Below are 25,031 nucleotides of genomic sequence, written 5' to 3'. Positions count from 1 at the left end.
CAAACATGTACACAAATTTTTTTTAAATTACTTATTAGTGTGATTTTGTAAAAATCACTCCTTAGGAGTGAGTTTCGATTTTTTAACGTGAGTCATTTAATAAATGATTATATAAGTTGCTGGTTTCATATTAAATTACGTTAAATGTCATAACGGATAGATTAAATAAAATAGAAAATATTATAATAAATGAAATTAGTACAACAAAAAAGGAGTCAAAGACGTAAAACTTTACGAAAAAGGAGTTAGTGATAAACGAAGTTAAAACGTTGAAGAGGAAGAGTGAAGGGAGAGAGAGAGAGAAAGAGAGAGAGACGGTAGATATTTTAAATCTTTATATCTATAGGTATTTGTAATAAATGTGTTTAAATATTTGTAATTATTTTATAATAATTACACTTTTATTACATTTACTTATATAAAAAATAATTATTTTTTAGATATTCTAAATTAAATTATATAAAAATTATATAAAATTATATAAAAATAAAAAAAATATATATATAAATAGAAAAATATAAAAGGCTGCTGTGCGCCTGTAAAAAAGACTGCTGCGCGCCTGTAAAAAAAAGGCTGCTGTGCGCCTGTAAAAAAGGATATTGTGCGCCTGTAAAAAAAGGCTGCTGTGCGCCTGTAAAAAAGGCTGCTGTGCGCCTGTAGAAAAAAGGCTGCTGTGCGCCTGTAAAAAAGGCTGCTGTGCGCCTGTAAAAAAAAGGCTGCTGTGCGCCTGTAAAAAAAGGCTGCTGTGCGCCTGTAAAAAAGGCTGCTGTGCGCCTGTAAAAAAAAGGCTGCTGTGCGCCTGTAAAAAAGGCTGCTGTGCGCCTGTAAAAAAAGGCTGCTGTGCGCCTGTAAAAAAAGGCTGCGGTGCGCCTGTAAAAAAAGGCTGCTGTGGGCCTGTAAAAAAAGGCTGCTGTGTGTTTATACAAAGAATTAATATAAAACAGAATAAGCACGAAAAAGAAAAATTCCATCAAGAAAATCGATGAATTAATGAATAAATAATTCTTGATCATACAGACAGACAGACGGTACTTATATATATAGATAGATAATATAGATATAATTATTACGATTAATATTTATAATATACCTACGTATACGCCGTATACGGTACGACACAGATAAGTATGCCTCAAAAGAGAAAAGGCGGAAATTTATATAAAATTAGTCACGAAAGCAAGCGCTTACGACAAATACGAAAAATTGAGAGTTCGGAGGAAAGATCTCAACGACTTGAAGCTAATGCTCAAAGAAATTATCAGCAGAGGGTCAATGAAAATGATGACAAAAGGTCTCAACGACTCGAAGCTAATGCTCAAAGAAATTATCAGCAGAGGGTCAATGAAAATGATGACGAAAGGTCTCAACGACTCGAAGCTGATGCCCAAAGACATGCTCAGAAAAGGCAACAAGCTAGACAATTAAATCATCATATTGCGCTAATTGCTAAGGGCAATGAAATAAATGTGTCAGTTCATACACTTGGCCAAATGAATATAGAATGCCAATTTTGCAAATCGTTAAATTTTGAATGTGAAAAACCTAAAGATGGGAAATTTACATATTGTTGTCAAAAGGGTAAGCTTACATTAAAGTCAATAAATTGTCCTGATTTTATTAAAAAATTATACATGGGAAATGATTATGCATCGAAAAATTTCCTTCATAATATTCGTTCATATAATAGCGCTTTAGCTATGGCTTCTATGGGTGCCCCGGGCAATAGAAATCCATTGGATGTTGTGAGCAATGCTTCTTATTGCTTGAAGATTCATGGCTAGACTTAATTATATTAAATTAAATCAACCTCAATTAAGAGCAGAACTTTATTCAGGATTAATGGATCACCTTGATAATCGAGCACAAAATAAGGGAATTACAGTTGGTGTACCTGTAATATTACCATCTTCATTTATGGGCAGTCTAAGGAACATGCAAGAAAGATACCAAGATGCCATGTCTTTGGTAAGAAAGTATGGTAAACCAGACATTTTTTTAACCATGACTTGCAATCCTCAATGTCCTGAAATTAAGGATAATCTTGATGGATGTCAAATAGAGTTTCGACCTGATTTAGTCGCTAAAACATTTAATTTGGATGTCAAAGAGATTTTAAAAGATTTAATTCAAAATAAAATTTTTGGAAATATTATAGCTTATGCAGGTGTGATTGAATTTCAAAAAAGAGGACTTCCACATTTGCATTTACTTGCAATGTTGAGCGATGAAGATAAGCCCCGACTTTAAGAAGTCATTGATATGATGGTATGGGCTGAAATTCCTAATGAAGAAAAATATTCAGAACTTAATGAAAAAGTTTTGAAACACATGATTCACGGTCCATGTGGAGATCCCTCGAGGAGATATCCTTGCACTGGGGACGATGGAAAATGTTCAAAAGGTTTTCCAAAAGAATTTTGTGATAAAACTAATGCTAATGTAAATGGATATCCCATCTATCAACGTAGGAATATTGGAATAAAATACATCGTTAAAAATAAAGAAGTGGATAATCGATGGGTGGTGCCGTATTCACCATATTTAATCATGAAATATAATCGACATATTAATTTAGAAATATGTTCATCAGTGAAGAGCGTAAAATATCTATATAAATATATTCATAAAGGATTTGATTGTGCTGCAATTGAAGTGCAAGCACGAGATGGTACAAAATTCATTAGAGTAGATGAGGTTAACTCATTCCTGGATGCAAGATATGTTAGTGCTCCAGAAGCAATGTGGAGACTTAATGGATATGATCTGTTCATGAAATCTCATACAGTAATAAGATTGGCAGTTCATTTGCCTGATCGCCAAATGGTTTATTTTCGAGCAGGAAATGAAGAACAAGCTGCTCAAAGAGAGCTAAATCGAGATACTACGCTGACTGCATGGTTCAAATTAAATCAATATGATGAAAATGCAGTAAATTATCTTTATACAGATATTCCTTATTATTATGTTTATAATAAAAAAGAAACTAAGTGGAAGCCACGTAAAAAAGGTGGTGAAAAAATAATTTCAAGACTATATACAGTAAGCATAAAAGATATTGAAAGATTTTATCTCCGTCTTCTTCTACTACATGTGACTGGAGCAAAATGTTTTGAAGATTTGAGAAATGTAAATGGAATTATTTATAATACGTTTAAGGATGCAGCAATTGCAAAAAATTTAGTAGAAACTGATGACTTTTGGGGAAAAACGATGGAGGAAGCAACAGAATCGAATATGCCTGCACAACTTCGAGAATTATTTGCTTACATTTGCATCTTTGGAAATCCAATAGATGTACCAACAATTTGGAATAAATACAAAGATTTTATGATTGAGGACTTTATAAATAATAATGTTGTAAATCCCGAAAATATGGCGTTAAACCATATACAACAAATTCTGATAAATAATGGAAGTAGTTGTGAGAAATTTCAATTACCAAATCCAACTGAAATAAATATTTACGAAACAGAGTATAATGTAGATGAAGAAAAAATACGTGGTGATTATTTATTATCTACACTAAATGATGAGCAAAAATACGTGTATGATATAGTAATGCGAGCAATTGAAAATGAAAATGAACCTAAGCGTTTGTTTTTTATTGACGGGTTTGCAGGAAGTGGTAAAACCTATCTATTTAATACATTTCTAAGTGTTATTCGAGGAAGAAATGAAATAATTCTTCCATGTGCTTCAACTGGAATTGCAGCCACACTTCTGAAAGGAGGAAGAACTTATCATTCTCTGTTTAAGCTTACAATTCCAATTGATGATGCAGCTAAATCAAATATTAGAGGAAATTCTCAAGCTGCACGAGAATTGATCAATGCCAAATTAATCATATGGGATGAAGTGAGCATGACTGTTGGACATGCCTTAACAGCAGTTGATAAACTTTTCAAGGATTTAATGAAGAATCATCAACCATTTGGAGGAAAAGTAATTTTATTTGCAGGAGATTTCAGACAAAATCTTCCAGTAGTACCTCATGTACACAAAACAGCGATAATTGAATCGACTGTAAAATACAACCCTATATGGAGGAATGTAATTAAGGTTAAATTACAGCAAAATATGAGAACTGCGGAAGAAAAAGAATTTGCAAATTGGTTAATGCAACTCGGAGATGGTAAATTATCAAATACAGATGGACTAAATTTAGACACGATTGAAATTCCACAAGATTTTATATCAAAAGAATCTCTTATTAATGAGATTTTTGGTGATAGAATTACCATGAAAAGGATTAGAGAAAATCAGGATCGAGCGATTCTTTGTCCTAAAAATGAGGATACTTTCAAAATTAATGATGAAATTCTTTGTCTAATGGAAGGAGAAGAAAAGGAGTATCTCTCTATTGACTGTATTGTAAGTGATGATCCACAGGAGCAATTAAATTTTCCAACTGAGTTTCTAAACTCACTAACACCTTCTGGAATGCCAGTTCATCGGCTTAAAATAAAAGTTGGTGTTACAGTAATTTTATTAAGAAATTTAAATACTAAAAAAGGACTTTGTAATGGTACAAGATTTATTGTAACTAATTTGAAAAATAATATAATTTATGTAGAAGTTATAACAGGTCCTGCTCGAGGACAAATTGTCATGATTCCGAGGATAGATTTAATTACAAATGATTTGGAACTGCCATTTAAGTTTAAACGAAGACAGTTTCCTATTTGAGTGTCATTTGCTATGACAATAAATAAATCACAAGGACAAAGTTTAGAAAAAATTGGAATTTATTTGCCACATCCTGTATTTGCTCATGGTCAACTTTATGTGGCATTTTCTAGAGCAACAAAAAGAGAAAGTGTAAAAATTAAAATTGATGAATGTAGCAATCAAGGACATTTAATTGAAGAAAGTGAAAAATGTTTTACAAAAAATGTAATATACAGGGAAATTTTGTAAATTGAAGAATTATGAAATTGTATGAGAGCTAATAATAGCGGGTTAGCGGTGGGTACATTAGAAATAAAAAAAAATTGAGTAAAATGTAAAAAAGGATATAATAATTAAGTAATAAAAAAAATATTTAAAGTATATATTAACCAAAATAAATGTTTAAATTTTTTATGGATGACTACTATGTTATCTATTTCTTTCTCCCAGATATTTTATACATAACATTTTGACAAACAACAAATGTGGAAGTAGTTCGCGGTAATAGAAAAAAAGAATTAATTTGTTGTGTTAAAACGGATTTAATATAGGCTATATGAGGACCGCGCGGAGTGCGGTCCGAATAGAATGGCTTTGAGGACCGCGCGAAGCGCGGTCCGAAAAGCTAGTATACATATATACACAATATATATAAAATTGATTACTATTTAGCTTTGTTTCACAGATAAGATCACTCTATACTATTTGAAATTAAAATTTAGATTAAGGAGGAATAGAATAAAAAGTTACAAATGTGATTAAATGAAACAATCATTTTGCATAATTTCAAATGCAGAATAGGAAAATTACATATTTTTGCATATGTATATTTTTCCGCGATAATGTCTACATTTCTATAGTTTTAGTTTATCTCTTCGTTTACAAATATGGAATGCATATTTATTTTATCTTACAAATAGTATAAAAATGTATACACCATAATTAAAAGAATAAAATTAAATAATTGGATTTATTTTTTAAGACCCTTTTTTATATTTACCTTTATTAATTATTGTGCAAGCATTAGAGCAATAATGTAATTATAAAAATATAAACGTAACTTCAAAATTTAAAAATGAGTCAAATATTTAACGCATATTATGTATTTCTGTACATATAAACAAATGTACATAAACAACAACCTTATACATGTAAAGTTTACAATTGTGTTTATATCGAATTTTTCTTCTTTCGCTAACATCTGAGATCAGTATAACAAAAAGCATCATCACAGATACATTGTATAGTGCCGAAGCGATTACCAAATATAAAGTAAAGTCATGGCCGAGGGTATTAGCAGTGACTATGCTGTGATAGAATTATGGAAGGCGGTGAAATCGATCAAAAAGGATGCACAAGACGTTTCTGTCATCGAAGGAAATATCCCAAAAGTAGCGGAAATGGTACGTTTCTTTAGAACTTAAGTTTTAAAAATTTTGAGATATATTCATATCAAAATTGTCAATTTTTATTTTAAATATAAAAAGGAAATTTTATAATTTCCTTTCGTTAGATTATATCATGCGATTTTTAGATACCTTAATCAACTTATTTTGAATTTTTATATCGATAAAGTAAAGTATTTTTATACGATAAAATTAATGTATATTTAACAAATTTTATATAATTTTGTATAATTTTTTTATAATTTTGTATATATTTTTCTGGTTTAATATGCATATATATAAGAAGATAGTAAGGTTATAAATAATAAATCATATCAAGGGAAAGAAAAGAACTTTTATAACTAAAGAATTTCCATGTTACCAAATTAATTTTTGATAAAGTTATGCTATTAAAATAACATTATTATTTTTATTCCTTTTAATTTATTATCTATTATTCAATTTTTGTTTATATGTACAATTAATTGTATGATACATTCGGTGTAGATATATATGTATATAACAATTAGTAAATGTTTTAGTATATCTATTATTTGTTATTTGCAATTATTGCAAAGCTATTTGGCAATGTATTTTGTGTATTTAATAACGCAAACACTGTGGGATATTTGAAAACAAATTGTTGTTTAAGTAAAATTGATTTCTTTGGATTTTTTTATATTTAAGAAGATATTTTGATTGATTCACATAGGTGATGGAATATATATTAAAAAATATCAATTATTTTGTTCCAATTAATAATAATTTGGTACGTCCCAAAACATATCCGATTGATAACGACCCGATGTCGGTGAACTGGCTATTTGTGTTGCATACATTGAATTTTTCACTCTGGTATCCAAAAGGTACTAAGCAATGGAAAGTTGATGGTAAAAAGGGATATTTTGGATTATGCAATGCTATTAGACGAGCCATTGAAGTAAGTACAATGCTATTTATTTATATTTTTGTGTAACATAATTGATATAACTATATAGAAATATTATCAGATTCTTTTATCAAGTTTGTTCTTAGGTGTAATGTAGTTTATAAATAACACAAATTATATATTTTTTATTCACATTTTATAAATGGTTCAGAAATATCATCAAATAATCAATTGTTTGTTTTATTTTTTTTTTTTATGATATTTATTAATTTGTGCCTTACATTTGTTTAAATATTTATGCAATTTTTCATATTTTATTTAATTTTAAAATAGTTTAATATACAATAATTTAATATACCATAATTTATTAATATCAGAATAATAATATTTAATAATACAATATATTAAAATATAATGCATTAAGAATATCGTAATTGTTGAACGTATCTGCTGTTTATAATGAGAATTTTTATAAAGAACTATACGCTTAATTATCGTAATATAGAACATAATCCAAAATTCATTTGTTCAACAAATAAAAAAATATACTTTGTTTTATATCATATTCCTGACTAATATTTGTAAATATCATGTAACGTTTCGAACATATTTGCACAAATAGAATTGCCTATTTCTTTATTATTTAACAATATTTTTCTTTATTGTTTTCATCTTTTATTTATGATTATATTATTACATTCCGTTTTGAAAATTTTTGGTGAAGTCATCGATCTTTGTGCAGGAATTGTTAATTAATTTTCTCTAAAAGCAATTTGTTAATATCGCAACAGTAAAATATTAATATATTATATATTATTTGTGCAATATGTTTTTTAGCTTCTTTAATCGACATTTTTTTTATTTTCATTTTGCAACATAATGTATAATACTGATAATACATTTTCTCAAAGAGTATATAGACAGTGCTTATTAAAATAAAAATGTTTAAATGAGATTCTATTTAATTTGTTGAGTACGCTTTATTTGTGCTCTATGCATTATGCATTACTTATAAGTTTCATTGAAGTTTAAGTTTTTCTTGAAATGTTTGCGAAAGGATGGAAAACCTATATGGAATCCTGAATATTACACAAAAATGACAAAAAGTGAGTTAGAATGTATTTTACAAAGTGACGATGGTGAACCTGAAATTCCACTTATAGATGAAAGACTTAGGATTTTACATGAAGTTGGAGAAGTTTTGTTGCAGAAGTATAAAGGTATAAATTCCGATATGACGTGTCAAAAAAAATTTATAACATTCACATACTTTCGATTTTACAAAAACTTATTCAGGACCAATTTTCTGTTACTTAAAAAATATAATTTACTGCAGAAAATGTAATTAAATGCAGATATTATGACAATTCAATTTTTACATTTATATAATATGAGCACATACATATATTTTATTAAAATAATATATTACTAATATTATTATAGGAACTTTTATGGAATGTCTCAAATTATCCGAATACGATGCAGACAAATTGATGAAATTACTTTTCGATGAATTCGAGTCATATCGGGACGAAGTAATATACGATGGAAAAAAAGGTAATTATTTATAATAATATATTCTAATAGAGTTTGCGAATCATTGCATGACGATATTAAGTAATAATAAGTGAAATTAATATTTCAATAAAACTACATTTATCGAAATATTAATATAACTTGTTATTACATAATATTGTCATGTAATGATTTGCGAAATCTACTGTAATGTATGATTATAAGTTTTCGATTGATTAAACGAAATAAATAAATTTATTTATAATTCAGCGTATAATACATTCAGAGAAAACTATTTTTGTATTATAGTATTTATAATAAATTTTGTATGACCATATATTTGACTATTATATCAGTTGAATATTAGATAAATATCAGTAAAAGTTTTCATTTTGATACACACTAATATAATACTATAAAAATGAAATTCGAAAATATATAATTTTTTACGAACAAATTCGTTAATTATAATATGTTACATAATTTTAATTTTAATTAATATAATTAACACGTAAAGTAATTTAGCGTGTTTTCATATCATTATATATATATATATATATATATATATATATATATATATACATACGTTAGTTTAATAATATTACTCTTATTAAATTATCTTTCAGTTCGTTTTCTTGCCAAGGCTCGATCATTGGTGTGCGATATGTGGGAGTGTTTTAAGGACAAACCTTTATTTAAATTAAATACATCAAAGATGGCGTCTGCAATATTCATTGATTATTGTATTCCTCAAGTATTATTTAAGCTTGAACTTATAAGTTACAGTGAAAGGCTCGTGGAGAGATTTGCAAATAACGGTAAGATTTTTAACATTAAGTTTTTTTTCTACGAGTGATAAATTTTTAATTTTCTATAACATTTCTTACTCTACGCACTTATATTTGTAATTTAATGAAATAATATTTTTCAGTAATTTGATGAAATAATTTCTTTTAGTTTAAAGCATAAAATAGCATAACAAACATAATAATATTTGACTATGCGTTGGAAAGTAAACTTGTTAATTTACTATAATAGTTTTATTAAATTTATTGATTTGTCCAAACAAGAAATATTCGAAAATGAGATTGATATTAGAGAAAGACAAAAACAGCTTTTTATTAAGTTATAGCTATATCAGATTTTATTAACATATAAAACATAATATTTGCTCAATGATTTATGAGAGACAAATAACGATCTTATAAGAAGCCAAAAAAGTGATTTGCAGATATATTTAGCTCTATAATGTCTATAATCTTAAAAATTAATATCTGTCTATACAGCTTTATATTATGTCAAATTCATTATTATACATACATATAATTATGATATTTTATTTATTGCATAAAAGTTTGTATTTCTAAAATGTTTTTGGTCCGAATGAATTTTGTGTCGGATAATAAGAAGGGTTCAGAATGCGAATTCAGTGAGTTATAATATAAAAACGCGCTGTATATTTTTTCGCAGATGAACCGCTTGAGCATGGAAGCAGGGAAGAAATTGAGATACGCGGTTGTTCACTCTTTGCTGCCAAAGAAATATCTAAAGAAGTGAATAGACAAATTCAGCGTCACGTACAAAAACACCCTATTTTAAAGGCACAAGAGTTTATTAACACACAGATTGTGGTGGATAATTTCTTTTTTACAAATGTCTTTCTTGAAACTCGTAATAAATTGTTGAAAGAATGCCCGCTCCATTATATTAGAAGCGTGCACTACTAAAACACTTATTATATTTTTTATAGCATTATTAATTTACGAATCATTGATCAAAGTATTGCCACTGCTTTTGTAATAATGTTATGCTGATGTGCACATAAAAATGTCAGTGATATTATAAAATACTTATGTAAAATTTTCTTTCCAAAAATTATGAGTAATCGATTCTTATTTTATTAAGTGAGATAGATACTTAATCCAAAAATGCAAATAAAATTTTTTAATATTTTTTTTTTCGATAGTTTAAATTTTGAAATTTAAATGAGTAAGAAAGGGATATCATTGTTTTAATATTTAAGTATTATTTTTTATTGTTTTAATAGTAAAATATATTTGCAAGATTTGAAATTGCATTTAACGAATAAACGTACATCTTCCGCCACTTTCTTGACACTTTACTGACTAATATGTCTTGTGCTTTGTTACAGATATAATTATAATAGTATATAACGTACATGTATATAATGGATAACGATTCAACTTTGTTTCGCACACAGATTAGTTAAATCTATAACATTTTTTGAAAATAGATTTTTAGAAACAATTGGGATAAAATAAAGGTTACAAATGTATTCAATATTCAATAAGGAAAATTATTTTATATTTGTATATAGAATTAAAAAAATGGCATATTTCTTTTAGTTGTATATTTTGACACCAATAATTTCTACATTTTGACACATCTTTAAAATTTAAATTTGCTTCTCCTTTAAATATATAGGATGCTTATTTATTTTAACTTACATTTATTGTAATTACAAGAATATGTATCTATAGTGTGGTTAAAAAATAAAAGCATATAAATAAATATATTTTTTGATTGTTACATTTGTGCAGACTTAATATGAAACACGACATAGTTTTATAAGTTAGAGAAAGGTAACAATAAATTAAAGCAATTAAACAAGTATTATATAATGATAATGTGATTAGTAATATATAATGTAATTAGTAAGTATTACATAATGTAATTAAAATAATATAATTAAAATAATGTAATTAATGTAAAAACGTAAGCATAATAGCATAACTGACAAGATGTTTAAAGTGAATCATAAATGTCGTACTTTAATGTACTTTTGTACATAAATTTTTATATTTACGACCTTAATTAAAAAAAAGCACTGCATTTTTTCCTATAGATGAACCACTTTAGCATGGAAGCAGGGAAGAAATTGAGGTGCGCGGTTGTTCACTTTTTGTTCTCCAAGAAATATGTAATGAGTTACGAAGATTAAGTAACATAACATAAAAGAAAAATCTATTTTAGGGACAAAAGTGTTTAACGTTTCGGTTGTGGTCGATAATGTTTTGTTCGGAATTCTATTTGCTAGAATTGAAAATAAATCTTTGAATCAATACTCATTGCATTTTATTAGAACATTGTAGTACTAAAATAATATTATATTTTATCCTATTTTTGTTAGCTTGCGAATAATTGATCAAAAGTATTAATTATTGTTTTTGTAATAATGTTATATTGATTGAGAGAGAAAAAGAATATCTGTAATATAATATAAATTATAATGTAAGATGTATATATATGTATATTCTTAGTAATGATGATGATTCAAACGGTTTATATTTTATTGATTGATATAGATTATAGATATTTAATCCAAAAATATTTTTCTCTAGCATTTTAAAACAGATAGTTTTATTGAAAATAATGATACGTATATGTATTCGAGAAATATATATATATATATATATATATATACAGTATATATATATAATGTGCACATTTTTCTGATATATTCAAATACTAGAACGGAAAAATATATTTTTTTTTTATAAATTAATGTATATTATAAATGTGGTATATAAAATATGATTTTTCAATTAATTGGATCTGCTTTTATTATTTGTAACAATAAATATCGAAAATACTTTAGTAAATTTTCTGGTATCTTTGTTTGTATAATGGATTATATTTAATTATATTAGTAATTGTAATTATTTTTGTGGTATTTTTAGTTATAGTAGTTATAATTATTATAATAGTTTTATTACTTTTACTTTGCACGTTAAATCTTTTTTAGTATTTTTATTTTGATAGTTTATATTCTAAAATTTAAATGAGTAAGAAAAAGTTGATGTATATTGGATTATTGTATATGTATGTTTCTCTTGTTTCTTTAATGACATAACATTTTTACAAAATTTTAAATAGCGTTTTTACAATATAATTGCATATACATAATATTTATATAATTGGCAACTTTTCAACTTTGTTTTGCAGATAAGTTAAATCTATACTATTTTATAACAATTTTTGGAAAAGAATAAAAGAGAATGTAAGAAATGTAGTTATTTATTAAAAAAAGAAATCATTTTGCATTATTTTATACATAGAATAAGGAAAATTGAATATTATTTTCTGTTGTATATTTTTTCAGTTTTATAATTTCTACATTTAAATTTCTACACATTTTAATTTGCCGCTTTTTTTTATAAATATAAAAATGCATAATTATTTTATCTTACAATTAGTACAGGAATGTGTATAAGAAATTTAAAAGAAACAAAATCAAATAAATGAATCTATTTCTTATGATTGTTATATTTAGATTTAATATAACAGATTTATAAATTGGAAGAAAAATTAATTAAAGCAATTATTTAATTATTCGGAGAGAAGCAATAAAGGAATGAAAACACGAAAATATAAGCATAACTGACAAGGTTTCAAAAGCGAGTCATAAACAGCCTATGTTTATATTTACGACCTTGTATGTACATGTCGAGTTTATATCGAGTTTAACTTCCTTCGCTGACGATCTACGTAAGATCAGTATAACAAGAACCATGGTCATGGATAGTCGACGGTCTGAAACGATTGCAAATATTAATATTTGTTACTAATTAATTAAATTCTATAACAAAGTCATGACCGAGGGTGCACTAACAGTGACTATGATGTGATGGAATTACCGAAGGCGATGGAATTGATCCGTAAAGAGGCAAAAGATGTTCATATTAATGAAGAATATATGAAGCCATTGGCGGAGAACGTATGTTTTCTTATTTGTTTTAACTTATGTTAAAAAAATTTTAAGATATATTCATGACATATTTTATATAATTTTGTATAAGTTTTAATAATTTTGGATAAATATTTTTTTTAATTAATATACATAAGCAAATGGGTGAAAAGATTAATAATTATATCGAGCGAAAAAAAACATTAAAAAATTTCCATGCTATCAAATTAATTTTTTGACAAGTAAGATATTTAAAAAACAATTATTCTATTCTTTTAATTTATTTTCTGTTGTACAATTTTTACATACAATTAATTGTATAATATAATATATTAAGTATAAATATATGTATAATATTTAGCAAATATTTTAGTATTATTTGTCATTCGCAATTATTACAAAGGTTTTTGGCAACGTATTTTGTTTGTTTAAAATCACGAGCACTCTAGGATATTTGAAAATGATTGTTTATGTGTAAAATTAATTTTTTATATTTTTTTGGATAATATAATATATTAAGTATAAATATATGTATAATATTTAGCAAATATTTTAGTATTATTTGTCATTCGCAATTATTACAAAGATTTTTGGTAACGTATTTTGTTTATTTAAAATCACGAGCACTCTAGGATATTTGAAAATGATTGTTTATGTGTAAAATTGATTTTTTACATTTTTTTACATTTGAATAAATATTTTGATTGGCATAGGTGATGACGCAGATTCAGAGGAATTTCATACAATAAATGTTTTGTACGTCGTCTAACATATGTGACTGATACAGTTATATTGAATTTTACACTCTGGTATTCAAAGGGTACTGAGCAATGGAATTGTGGTGCAGAAGGATTTCCTGGATTATGTAATGCTATAAGACGGGCTATTTATGTGAGTACCATGCTTTTACCCACTTTTGACCAACATAATTAATGTTACTAACAATATTTTTTAATATAGAGTTTTAACAAGGCTCTTAATATAAATATAAATTTAACGTATAAGACGGGCAACAAGAGCCAAATCGCGGATGACAATGCGTTATCCTAACGAAACTAAATAATTTTCCGTTAGAATTAAATACCGGTGCACAAGGCACCAAATTTTTACTTGGACACGGCCAAGATTTTTTTAAATATGAAATAATCTCATATTTGAGATTTAATTTCAATACCCCTTTTAACCCCCCTACGGAAAATAAATAAATGAATGCAAGAGAAAAATATAGATCCGAAAATCGCTGAATCGGGAATCGAACCCGAGACCTTTCGCTTGCCGGGCGACTGCTCTTCTAGCTGAGCTATTCAGATCCTTTCGATTCTATACTTTTCTCTGTTATATATATTAATGTTGGTAAACAAACGCATTTTTTAAGCCAGCGTGTATCAATATAAGAGTTTTAACAAGGCTCTGTAATATAAATATATTTCCGTAGGGGGGTTAAAAGGGGTATTGAAATTAAATCTCAAATATGAGATTATTTCATATTTAAAAAAATCTTGGCCGTGTCTAAGTAAAAATTTGGTGCCTTGTGCACCGGTATTTAATTCTAACGGAAAATTATTTAGTTTCGTTAGGATAACGCATTGTCATCCGCGATTTGGCTCTTGTTGCCCGTCTTATACGTTAAATTTATATTTATATTACAGAGCCTTGTTAAAACTCTTATATTGATACACGCTGGCTTAAAAAATGCGTTTGTTTACCAACATTAATATATATAACAGAGAAAGGTATAGAATCGAAAGGATCTGAATAGCTCAGCTGGAAGAGCAGTCGCCCGGCAAGCGAAAGGTCTCGGGTTCGATTCCCGATTCAGCGATTTTCGGATCTATATTTTTCTCTTGCATTCATTTATTTATTTTCCGTAGGGGGGTTAAAAGGGGTATTTAAATTAAATCTCAAATATGAGATTATTTCATATTTAAAAAAATCTTGGCCGTGTCCAAGTAAAAATTTGGTGCCTTGTGCACCGGTATTTAATTCTAACGGAAAATTATTTAGTTTCGTTAGGATAACGCATTGTCATCCGCGATTTGGTTCTTGTTGCCCGTCTTATACGTTAAATTAATATTTTTAATTTTTTTATAAGATCTGCTCTTTAGTGTATTATAATTTACAGTTAACGTAAATTATATTAATATTCGTTAACATTTTATGGTTTTCTCAGAAATATTACTAAAATTTCTCGTTTTAAAATGGATATATTATTAACATCTTATCTTTATCTGCATTAGTTGGCAAAGCTTTCATCTGTGTCTAAATATAATATTTTGTACTAAAATTGATTTATGCGATTTTAGTTGATCTTTTGTATATTCTATTTTACTGAAAAATGATATTTCCCAATTTATGTATTACTTATAATTTGGTACATATTTATGCAAGTTGCTGAATTTTAATCATAATATTCTTAAATTTATTTTTACATAGTATAAAATCATACACATTACATAATTTTAGAATATGGTGTAGAATGTTTTTACTCTATTTTTATAATAAAGATAATTACGCTAATTATCGGAATATAGCGCGTAAGATGTAAATTTGAATTTTTAAATAAGTAAAATTTAGAAAGTATATCTAGTTTGTTTTATCTTAGTATTTGTGACCAGGGCCTTCTTTAGTATTGGTACCGCTCGCGTGTCAGCGAATATTTGGCCGCCCTTCAAAGTATAAAATAAAGAACAATGAAAAAAGTTATATATATATATATATATATATATATATGATTTATTATTTAAAATATAAGAAAGACAAACATAATATTAACTTTTCAATTTAATGGAGATTTAGCTGTTTTGGTATAGCAAATTTTTTTATAATATCTTTTTTATTTAGGGTTTTAAATATTTCATTTTCTATATTTAAAACAACCAAAAAATTGAGTTTTTTTTTATAAGAAACATTATTTTATTTTCTTCACAAACTTTTTAATCATTTGCCACCCCTTATATCCTGCGTCCGTGTACGGCGCACACTCTGCACACGTGGTTAAGACGGCCCTGTTCGTGACTAATATTTGCAAATATCGTATAACGCTTTTAACATTTAGAAATAAAATTGTGCTTTTATATATTAGAAGCATTCCAACCATTCGATATTCTCCACGTCTGATGAAACTCTTTCCTATTGAAAAAACAACAAAATCGACGATAATCATTGGAACGAAGCAAAAAGAATTGAAATTATGGATACCCTCGACGAATATATACTTGGCAAATTAAACTTTCGACTATGCAAATTGACAGACACAAATTTGACAAACATGTGTATAGATAATGTAAGTTATTATAGATTATAATATAATATTATTGGCCATATGTTTTTTATATATTAAACATTTCTTCGTTTTCTGATTAATTTCTATACATATATTATAATGTCTGCTGCAGGTCTTACTACGTAAATGTGGCCAAGAAATAATTTTAGTGATTATATCACAGCGTGGCCAGGAGACTAGATCTACGTTGCGATATAATAAATCTACAACATTCTATATTCTTTGCTACAACATATTTTGGAAACCAAATTAGTACGTATAATATTAAATTCGAAATTATCTGAATTTTTTGCAAATTTTTCTACTTATTATGCTCACTCACACATACATATGTATATACTTTTTAATTTTTTAAATTTTATTATTATAACAATATTTTTATTGTTCACAGCGTCACAAAAATTTTTGAAAATGCAAGATGTTTTCACATATGATTCAAGAAATTGCCGAATATTTTTGTCGACCAACTATCAATATACAGATCTTTGTATTTATGTCTTTGGTGCACAAACAGCCGTATCATTCCAATAAAAGCTATAGAAGTAATTATTTAACTGTTGTATAATTTCTGTTAATCTTAACAGTAATTAATATTCTTGTAATTTTGGCAATTATGAGTCAATGAAATACACTTTATATGTACATAGACAGAAAGAGATACAATCTCTTATTTTTTTACAGAGTGTCCGTAGGAAAATGTAGAAACTAATCAGCTGTCAGTTTTTAATATTTTAATGCATGCAGTTATTGAGAAAACAAAAATTGTGTTGAAAAGAGAAAAGTTTACATTTTTTAATGCATATAAATAAAATGTTTGTATATTAGTTTATTTTATTGATTAAAAGTAATGAAAAGAGTGTTAATAATCACATAAAATCACATAAACTAATGATAAATATTTTTAACGGTGCCAGATTTAATAGCAGCTATTGAAAGGATCGTCAATAACATTAAAATGACATGTTAGAAAAAGTTTGTACGAATTTTTGTAAAAGAATGGAATTTTTTCAAATTTAAATGGTGCGCACTTCGAAAATATTTATCATTAGTGTACATATGTGATTATTAGTACATTTTTCATCATTTTTTAGCAATAAAATAAAGTAATGTACAAACATTTTATTTATATCCATTAAAAACTGAAGATTTCTACTTTCAATACAATTTTTGTTTTTTCAATAACTGCATGCATTAAATTAAAAAATGACAGCTGATTAGTTACAGCAGTTTTTTGTGGGACACCCTGTAATTTGTAATCAAAACTATTTAGATTTAATCTTTGTTTATATTAATATTTTTCTTTTAAATACGAGACAAGAAGATAACTTTGATTAAGCATTTAAGAAGTCAATCTATATTATTCCTTAAAGAAATAATACCTGAGTGTTTGATTTGAGTGTAATAAACCCTGAGATATGCATTATAACATATATTGATATACTAGAGTGAATAATTAATTGAAAATTTTAAATACTTTTATCTTTAATTTATAATTTATTTTATTTATTATTTATTGAAAATAAAGAATTCACATATTTACATCATTTTTTTATGTAGTTTTCATGGAGTGCAATTTAAGTGTTCTGTAACACGATGCCGTTCCGTATTCTTTCTCTAACTTTAATTGAATATTTTGAGTATTTTAAAATTGCGATTTTTTAATTATTATTATTATTATTATTTATATTATATTTATATAGTTTTATTATAATAATTAAAATGTCGCGATTTTAAAATATTGAAAATATTCAGTTAAAGTTAAAAAAAGGGTACGACATCGAATACAACATAATATTATGTATTTGAGAATTATTTATACATGCAAAAATGAAAGAAATTAAACAGATCTATTTTTTTATATATATTTAGTGTATACACATCAGAAATTTATTATGTATTTATTTTCTTTGTTTTATTTGCTTGTTATTGTTTATTATATTCATTTCGATAGTTTAAATTTTGAAAGTTAAATGAGCAAGGAAGTCATATTATTTTTTTAATATTTATTAAGTTAATGTAGTTATAGTTTTTTCTTATTTTTTTGGAAGCATGAAATTTATACTTGCATTTTTGTATATAATAATATAAAATTTTAATTAATTGTCGTTTGTATTCTATATACATATATACACAATATATATAAAATTGATTACTATTTAGCTTTGTTTCACAGATAAGATCACTCTATACTATTTAAAATTAAAATTTAGATTAAGGAGGAATAGAATAAAAAGTTACAAATGTGATTAAATAAAACAATCATTTTGCATAATTTCAAATGCAGAATAGGAAAATTACATATTTTTTCATATGTATATTTTTCCGCGATAATGTCTACATTTCTATAGTTTTAGTTTATCTCTTCGTTTACAAATATGGAATGCATATTTATTTTATCTTACAAATAGTATAAAAATGTATACACCATAATTAAAAGAATAAAATTAAATAATTGGATCTATTTTTTAAGACCCTTTTTTATATTTACCTTTATTAATTATTGTGCAAGCATTAGAGCAATAATGTAATTATAAAAATATAAACGTAACTTCAAAATTTAAAAATGAGTCAAATATTTAACGCATATTAATGTATTTCTGTACATATAAACAAATGTACATAAACAACAACCTTATACATGTAAAGTTTACAATTGTGTTTATATCGAATTTTTCTTCTTTCGCTAACATCTGAGATCAGTATAACAAAAAGCATCATCACAGATACATTGTATAGTGCCGAAGCGATTACCAAATATAAAGTAAAGTCATGGCCGAGGGTATTAGCAGTGACTATGCTGTGATGAAATTATGGAAGGCGATGAAATTGATCAAAAGGGATGCACAAGACGTTTTTATCATCGAGGAAAATATCCCAAAAGTAGCGGAAATGGTACGTTTTTTTAGAATTTGTTTCAAAAATTTTGAGATATATTCATATCAAAATTGTCAATTTTTATTTTAAATATAAAAAAGAAATTTTATAATTTCCTTTCGTTAGATTATATCATGCGATTTTTAGATACCTTAATCAATTTATTTCGAATTTTTATATCGATAAAGTATAGTATTTTTATACGATAAAATTAATGTATATTTAACAAATTTTATATAATTTTGTATAATTTTTTTATAATTTTGTATATATTTTTCTGGTTTAATATGCTTAAGAAAATGGTAAGGTTATAAATAAGGAATTATATCGAGAAGAAGAAAAGGACTTTAAAGAATTTTCATGTTACCAAATTAATCTTTTGATAGATTATCTGCTATTTAAACAACATTATTATCTTTCCTTTTAATTTATTTTCTATTCAATTTTCGTTTATATGTACAATTAATTGTTTATATTCGGTGTAGATATAATATATGCATAACAGTTAGCAAATATTTTAGTATATTATTTGATATTCGCAATTATTGCAAAGATGTTTGGTAATGTATTCTGTGTATTTAATATCGCGAGCACTGTGGGATATTTGAAAATAAATCGTTGTTTGAGTAAAATTGATTTCTTTCGATTTTTTTTATATTTAAACAGATATTTTGATTGATTCACATAGGTGGTGCAATATATATTAGAAAATATCAATTATTTTTATCTAATTAATAACAATGTTGTACGGCTCAAATCCACATATCCGTGTGTTGAGGTACCGATGTTGGTAGATTGGATATTTGTGTTGCATACATTGAATTTTTCACTCTGGTATCCAAAAGGTACTAGGCAATGGAAAGTTGATGGTAAAAAGGGATATTGTGGATTATGCATAGCTATTAAACGAGCCATTGAAGTGAGTACAATGCTTATTTATTTACATTTTTGTGTAACATAATTGATGTAACTATATAGAAATATTACCAGATTTTTTCATCAAGTTTGTTCTTAGGTGTAATGTAGTTTATAAATAACACAAATTATATATTTTTTTTTCACATTTTATAAATAGTTCAGAAATATCATCAAATAATCAATTGTTTGTTTTATTTTATTTTTTTTATGATATTTATTAATTTGTGCCTTACATTTGTTTAAATATTTATGCAATTTTCCATATTTTATTTAATTTTAAAATAGTTTAATATACAATAATTTAATATACCATAGTTTATTAATATCAGAATAATAATATTTGTGCAATATTTAATGCATTTAAGAATATCGTAATTGTTGAACGTATCTGTTGTTTATAATGAGAATTTTTATAAAGAACAATACGCTTAATTATCGTAATATAGAACATAATCCAAATTTCATTTGTTCAACAAATAAAAAAATATACTTTGTTTTATATCATATTCCTGACTAATATTTGTAAATATCATGTAACGTTTCAAACATATTTGTACAAATAAAATTGCTTATTTCTTTATTATTTAACAATATTTTTCTTTATTGTTTTCATCTTTTATTTATGATTATATTATTACATTCCGTTTTGAAAATTTTTGGTGAAGTCATCGATCTTCGTGCAGGAATTGTTAATTAATTTTCTCTAAAAACATTTCTCTAAAAACAATTAATATCACAACAGTAAAATATTAATATATTATATATTATTTGTGCAATATGTTTTTTAGCTTCTTTAATCGACATTTTTTTTATTTTTATTTTGCAACATAATGTATAATACTGATAATACATTTTCTCAAAGGGTATATAGACAGTGCTTATTAAAATAAAAATGTTTAAATGAGATTCTATTTAATTTGTTCAGTACGCTTTATTTGTGCTCTATGCATTATGCATTACTTATAAGTTTCAACGAAGTTTAAGTTTTTTTTGAAATGTTTGCAAAAGGATGGAAAACCTATATGGAATCCTGAATATTACACAAAAATGACAAAAAGTGAGTTAAAATGTATTTTACAAAGTGACGATGGTGAACCTGAAATTCCACTTATAGATGAAAGACTTAGGATTTTACATGAAGTTGGAGAAGTTTTGTTGCAGAAGTATAAAGGTATAAATTCCGATATGACGTGTCAAAAAAATTTATAACATTCACATATACTTTTGATTTTACAAAAACTCATTCAGGACCAATTTTCTGTTACTTAAAAAATATAATTTACTGCAGAAAATGTAATTGAATGCAGATGTTATGACAATTCAATTTTTACATTTATATAATATGAGCACATACATAAATTTTACTAAAATAATATATTACTAATATTGTTATAGGAACTTTTATGGAATGTCTCAAATTATCCGAATACGATGCAGACAAATTGATGAAATTACTTTTCGATGAATTCGAGTCATATCGGGACGAAGTAATATACGATGGAAAAAAAGGTAATTATTTATAATAATATATTCTAATAGAGTTTGCAAATTATTGCATGACGATATTAAGTAATAATAAGTGAAATTAATATTTCAATAAAACTATTTTTATCGAAATATTAATTTTACTTACTATTACTTAATATCGTCATGCAATGATTCGCGAACTCTACTGTAATATATTATTATAAGTTTTTGATTGATTAAACGAATAAATTTATTTATAATTTAGTGTTTTAATTCATTTAGAGAAAACTACTTTTGTACTATAATATTCATAGTAAACTTGTATGACCATATATTTGACTGCTACATTATAGTTAAATATTAGATAAATATCAGTGAAAGTTTTCATTTCGATACACACTAATATAATACTATAAAAATAAAATTCAAAAATATATAATTTTTTACGAACAAATTCGTTAATTATAATATGTTACATAAATTTAATTTAAATTAATATAATTAACACGTAAAGTAATTTAGCGTGTTTTTATATCATTATATACCTATATATTAGTTTAATAATATTACTCTTATTAAATTATCTTTCAGTTCGTTTTCTTGCCAAGGCTCGATCACTGGTGTGCGATATATGGGAGTACTTTCAAAACAAACTTTTATTTAAATTAAATACATCAAAGATGGTGTCTGCAATATTCATTGATTATTGTATTCCTCAAGTATTATTTAAGCTTGAACTTATAAGTTACAGTGAAAGGCTCGTGGAAAGATTTGCAAATAACGGTAAGATTTTTAACATTAAGTTTTTTTTCTACGAGTGACAAATCTTTAATATTTTATAAATTCTGTAATTCTATGCACTTATATTTGTAATTTAACGAAATAATATTTTTCAGTAATTTGATGAAATAATTTTTTTAGTTTAAAGCATAAGATAACATAGCAAACATAATATTTTACTATGTTTTAGGGTACTTTAAATAACTTATTTGCCAAAACAATTATCTATGCATATTACATATTTATTCAAAATTATAAAATTCCAACTACTATAAAAAATTGCTAAAATGGTTTTTTTCTAAAAAGAAAATATTTTTTTTATAAGAATTATTTATAGTTTATAAATTATATTGAAATTTCTTATTGGTAACTTCCATATAATCAGAACGTAAACTTGTTAATTTACTATAATAGTTTTATTAAATTTATTGATTTGTCCAAACAAGAAATATTCGAAAATGAGATTGATATTAGAGAAAGATAAAAACAACTTTTTATTAAGTTATAGCTATATTAGATTTTATTAACATATATAACATAATATTTGCTCGATGATTTATGAGAGACAAATAACGACCTTATAAGAAGCCAAAAAAGTGATTTGCAGATATATTTAGCTCTATAATGTCTATAATCTTAAGAATTAATATCTGTCTATACAGCTTTATATTATGTCAAATTTATTATTATACATACATATAATTATGATATTTTATTTATTGCATAAAAGTTTGTATTTCTAAAAGGTTTTTGGTCCGAATAAATTTTGTTTCGGATAATAAGAAGGGTTTAGAATGCGAATTCAGTGAATTATAATATAAAAACGCGCTGTATATTTTTTCGCAGATGAACCGCTTGAGCATGGAAGCAGGGAAGAAATTGAGATACGCGGTTGTTCACTCTTTGCTGCCAAAGAAATATCTAAAGAAGTGAATAGACAAATTCAGCGTCACGTACAAAAACACCCTATTTTAAAGGCACAAGAGTTTATTAACACACAGATTGTGGTGGATAATTTCTTTCTTACAAATGTCTTTCTTGAAACTCGTAATAAATTGTTGAAAGAATGCCCGCTCCATTATATTAGAAGCGTGCACTACTAAAACACTTATTATATTTTTTATAGCATTATTAATTTACGAATCATTGATCAAAGTATTGCCACTGCTTTTGTAATAATGTTATGCTGATGTGCACATAAAAATGTCAGTGATATTATAAAATACTTATGTAAAATTTTCTTTCAAAAAATTATGAGTAATCGATTTTTATTTTATTAAGTGAGATAGATACTTAATTCAAAAATGTTTCTTTTAACAATGTAATGCGTATATAATTTTTTTTGAAAATATTGATATGAATTCGAGAAATGACATTGTATATTGTTTTGACATATGCAAATATAAAAGAAGTTCAAGAAATTTATTTTTTCATTTCATTAATTGTATATTAAAAATTTAATGTATGAAGCAAATAGACCGTGATTCTTTAATTAATTTGTCCTGCTTTTATTATTTATAAAATTGGGCATGTTAATTTTTTGTTTCTGTAAAGCGATTATTTTGAATTATAGTAAAAGCTCTTTTATTTTTACTTTGCTTGCAAGATTTTTTCATATAATTTTTTTTCGATAGTTTAAATTTTGAAATTTAAATAGGTAAAAGAGAGAGATATTATTCCTAATATTTCCTAATATTTCTGTCGTTATTATAGCTGTATATTTATTTTATTTTTCTCTTATTTTTCTTGGCGGTTTTTCTCTTATTTTATATTTGCTTTCACATATTAAATTATGCCAAATTGAGCTTTTGGTATATTTTAACACCATGACAATTATTTTAAACAGAAAAACGCTGCACCAAAACGAGAAATAACGCTGCATGTACGTCGCTAGAATTTTTTGGCTTCCTAAAATGCTATAAACATTTTTGCTTATTTATTAATAAATAAAATCATATTATTTATATTATTTTCGTTATTGTACATCAGAGTATATCTGTTATTGATAAAACAATATAGAGATTTTTATTTTCACTGTTTGAATTAGTCGTCACTGTTAACGCGCACTTGGCAATCGAGTGTGCAGGAGCTTTAAAATTATATACATAATTAAAATTCAGTACGTAATAGACATTCGAGAATTAAAATATATAATAAAATTAAAATATAACTGTTTAGTATAATATACTGTAAAATAAAATAATTATTTTTTAATAAAAATTATTTGAATTTTATTTCTAAGCGAAGTATCACAATGTATCGATTGTGTAACTTTTTCTAAAGTGAAAACGTGAAAAGTAAAAAGTTTCCGCCAATCACGCATTTATTTTAAAATAAAATTGATGAGTGATTAGAAGAAATTTTTCACCTTTCACATTTTCACTTTAGAAAAAGTTATACAATCGATATCGATACCGAGGTCACGGGACCAATGGATTCACTGCATGTATATAGCCGTCCGAGTGCTTTGGCTCACGGGTGAGCGAATTTATTGCCACGGTAACTATTTTTGTGATTTTAATTGCCACAAATGGAAATTCATGA

The 25,031-nt window shown here is 25.7% G+C and overlaps 3 protein-coding genes across 5 annotated transcripts; all 3 read left to right on the top strand.

The window, feature by feature from the left end:
• Window positions 1-2,262: 2,262 nt before the first annotated feature.
• On the top strand, window positions 2,263-4,243 carry LOC146721977 (uncharacterized). The gene is made up of 3 exons (XM_085485719.1): window positions 2,263-2,928; window positions 3,157-4,132; window positions 4,233-4,243. Exons 1-3 carry the CDS (start codon window positions 2,263-2,265, stop codon window positions 4,241-4,243), a joined length of 1,653 nt encoding a protein of 550 aa, XP_085341845.1.
• A 1,528-nt stretch (window positions 4,244-5,771) lies between these two features.
• LOC114939649 (queuosine 5'-phosphate N-glycosylase/hydrolase-like) lies at window positions 5,772-10,860 on the top strand. The gene is made up of 6 exons (XM_029314017.2): window positions 5,772-6,071; window positions 6,766-6,993; window positions 8,000-8,162; window positions 8,386-8,499; window positions 9,084-9,275; window positions 9,928-10,860. The coding sequence occupies exons 1-6, from the start codon at window positions 5,949-5,951 to the stop codon at window positions 10,182-10,184; spliced, it is 1,077 nt and encodes a 358-aa protein (XP_029169850.2). The 5' UTR covers window positions 5,772-5,948; the 3' UTR covers window positions 10,185-10,860.
• A 2,104-nt stretch (window positions 10,861-12,964) lies between these two features.
• Window positions 12,965-23,873, top strand: LOC114939657 (queuosine 5'-phosphate N-glycosylase/hydrolase-like). Of its 3 annotated transcripts, none has more exons than XM_029314024.2 (11): window positions 12,965-13,195; window positions 13,985-14,056; window positions 16,248-16,448; window positions 16,561-16,700; window positions 16,840-16,990; window positions 19,149-19,340; window positions 20,011-20,241; window positions 21,249-21,411; window positions 21,636-21,749; window positions 22,299-22,490; window positions 23,334-23,873. In XM_029314024.2, the coding sequence occupies exons 6-11, from the start codon at window positions 19,218-19,220 to the stop codon at window positions 23,588-23,590; spliced, it is 1,080 nt and encodes a 359-aa protein (XP_029169857.1). In that variant the 5' UTR covers window positions 12,965-13,195; window positions 13,985-14,056; window positions 16,248-16,448; window positions 16,561-16,700; window positions 16,840-16,990; window positions 19,149-19,217; the 3' UTR covers window positions 23,591-23,873. The 3 variants fall into 3 exon arrangements, with proteins under 3 accessions (XP_029169857.1, XP_029169855.1, XP_029169856.1); XM_029314022.2 differs by having other exon boundaries at window positions 13,879-14,056; XM_029314023.2 differs by having other exon boundaries at window positions 13,879-14,056; window positions 19,144-19,340.
• Window positions 23,874-25,031: the final 1,158 nt, after the last annotated feature.

The sequence above is a fragment of the Nylanderia fulva genome, unplaced genomic scaffold (genome assembly GCF_048542155.1).
Source record: "Nylanderia fulva isolate GAGA-0341 unplaced genomic scaffold, ASM4854215v1 Scaffold39, whole genome shotgun sequence".
In the NCBI taxonomy this organism is placed as follows: Eukaryota; Metazoa; Arthropoda; class Insecta; order Hymenoptera; family Formicidae; genus Nylanderia; species Nylanderia fulva.
The sequence above is the reverse complement of the archived record's forward strand: the minus strand, read 5'-3'. Positions and strand labels throughout refer to the sequence as shown.

Excerpts from the sequence above, each read along its gene's own strand:
- LOC146721977 (XM_085485719.1), top strand. The coding sequence starts at position 2,263 with ATGGTATGGGCTGAAATTCCTAATGAAGAAAAATATTCAGAACTTAAT. Across the intron at positions 2,929-3,156 it reads ATCAATATGATGAAAATGCA|GATGCAGCAATTGCAAAAAA; the intron begins GTAAATTATCTT and ends AATACGTTTAAG.
- LOC114939649 (XM_029314017.2), top strand. The coding sequence starts at position 5,949 with ATGGCCGAGGGTATTAGCAGTGACTATGCTGTGATAGAATTATGGAAG. Across the intron at positions 6,994-7,999 it reads CTATTAGACGAGCCATTGAA|GATGGAAAACCTATATGGAA; the intron begins GTAAGTACAATG and ends TGTTTGCGAAAG. Across the intron at positions 8,163-8,385 it reads TTTGTTGCAGAAGTATAAAG|GAACTTTTATGGAATGTCTC; the intron begins GTATAAATTCCG and ends ATATTATTATAG.
- LOC114939657 (XM_029314024.2), top strand. The coding sequence starts at position 19,218 with ATGGCCGAGGGTATTAGCAGTGACTATGCTGTGATGAAATTATGGAAG. Across the intron at positions 20,242-21,248 it reads CTATTAAACGAGCCATTGAA|GATGGAAAACCTATATGGAA; the intron begins GTGAGTACAATG and ends TGTTTGCAAAAG. Across the intron at positions 21,750-22,298 it reads AATATACGATGGAAAAAAAG|TTCGTTTTCTTGCCAAGGCT; the intron begins GTAATTATTTAT and ends ATTATCTTTCAG.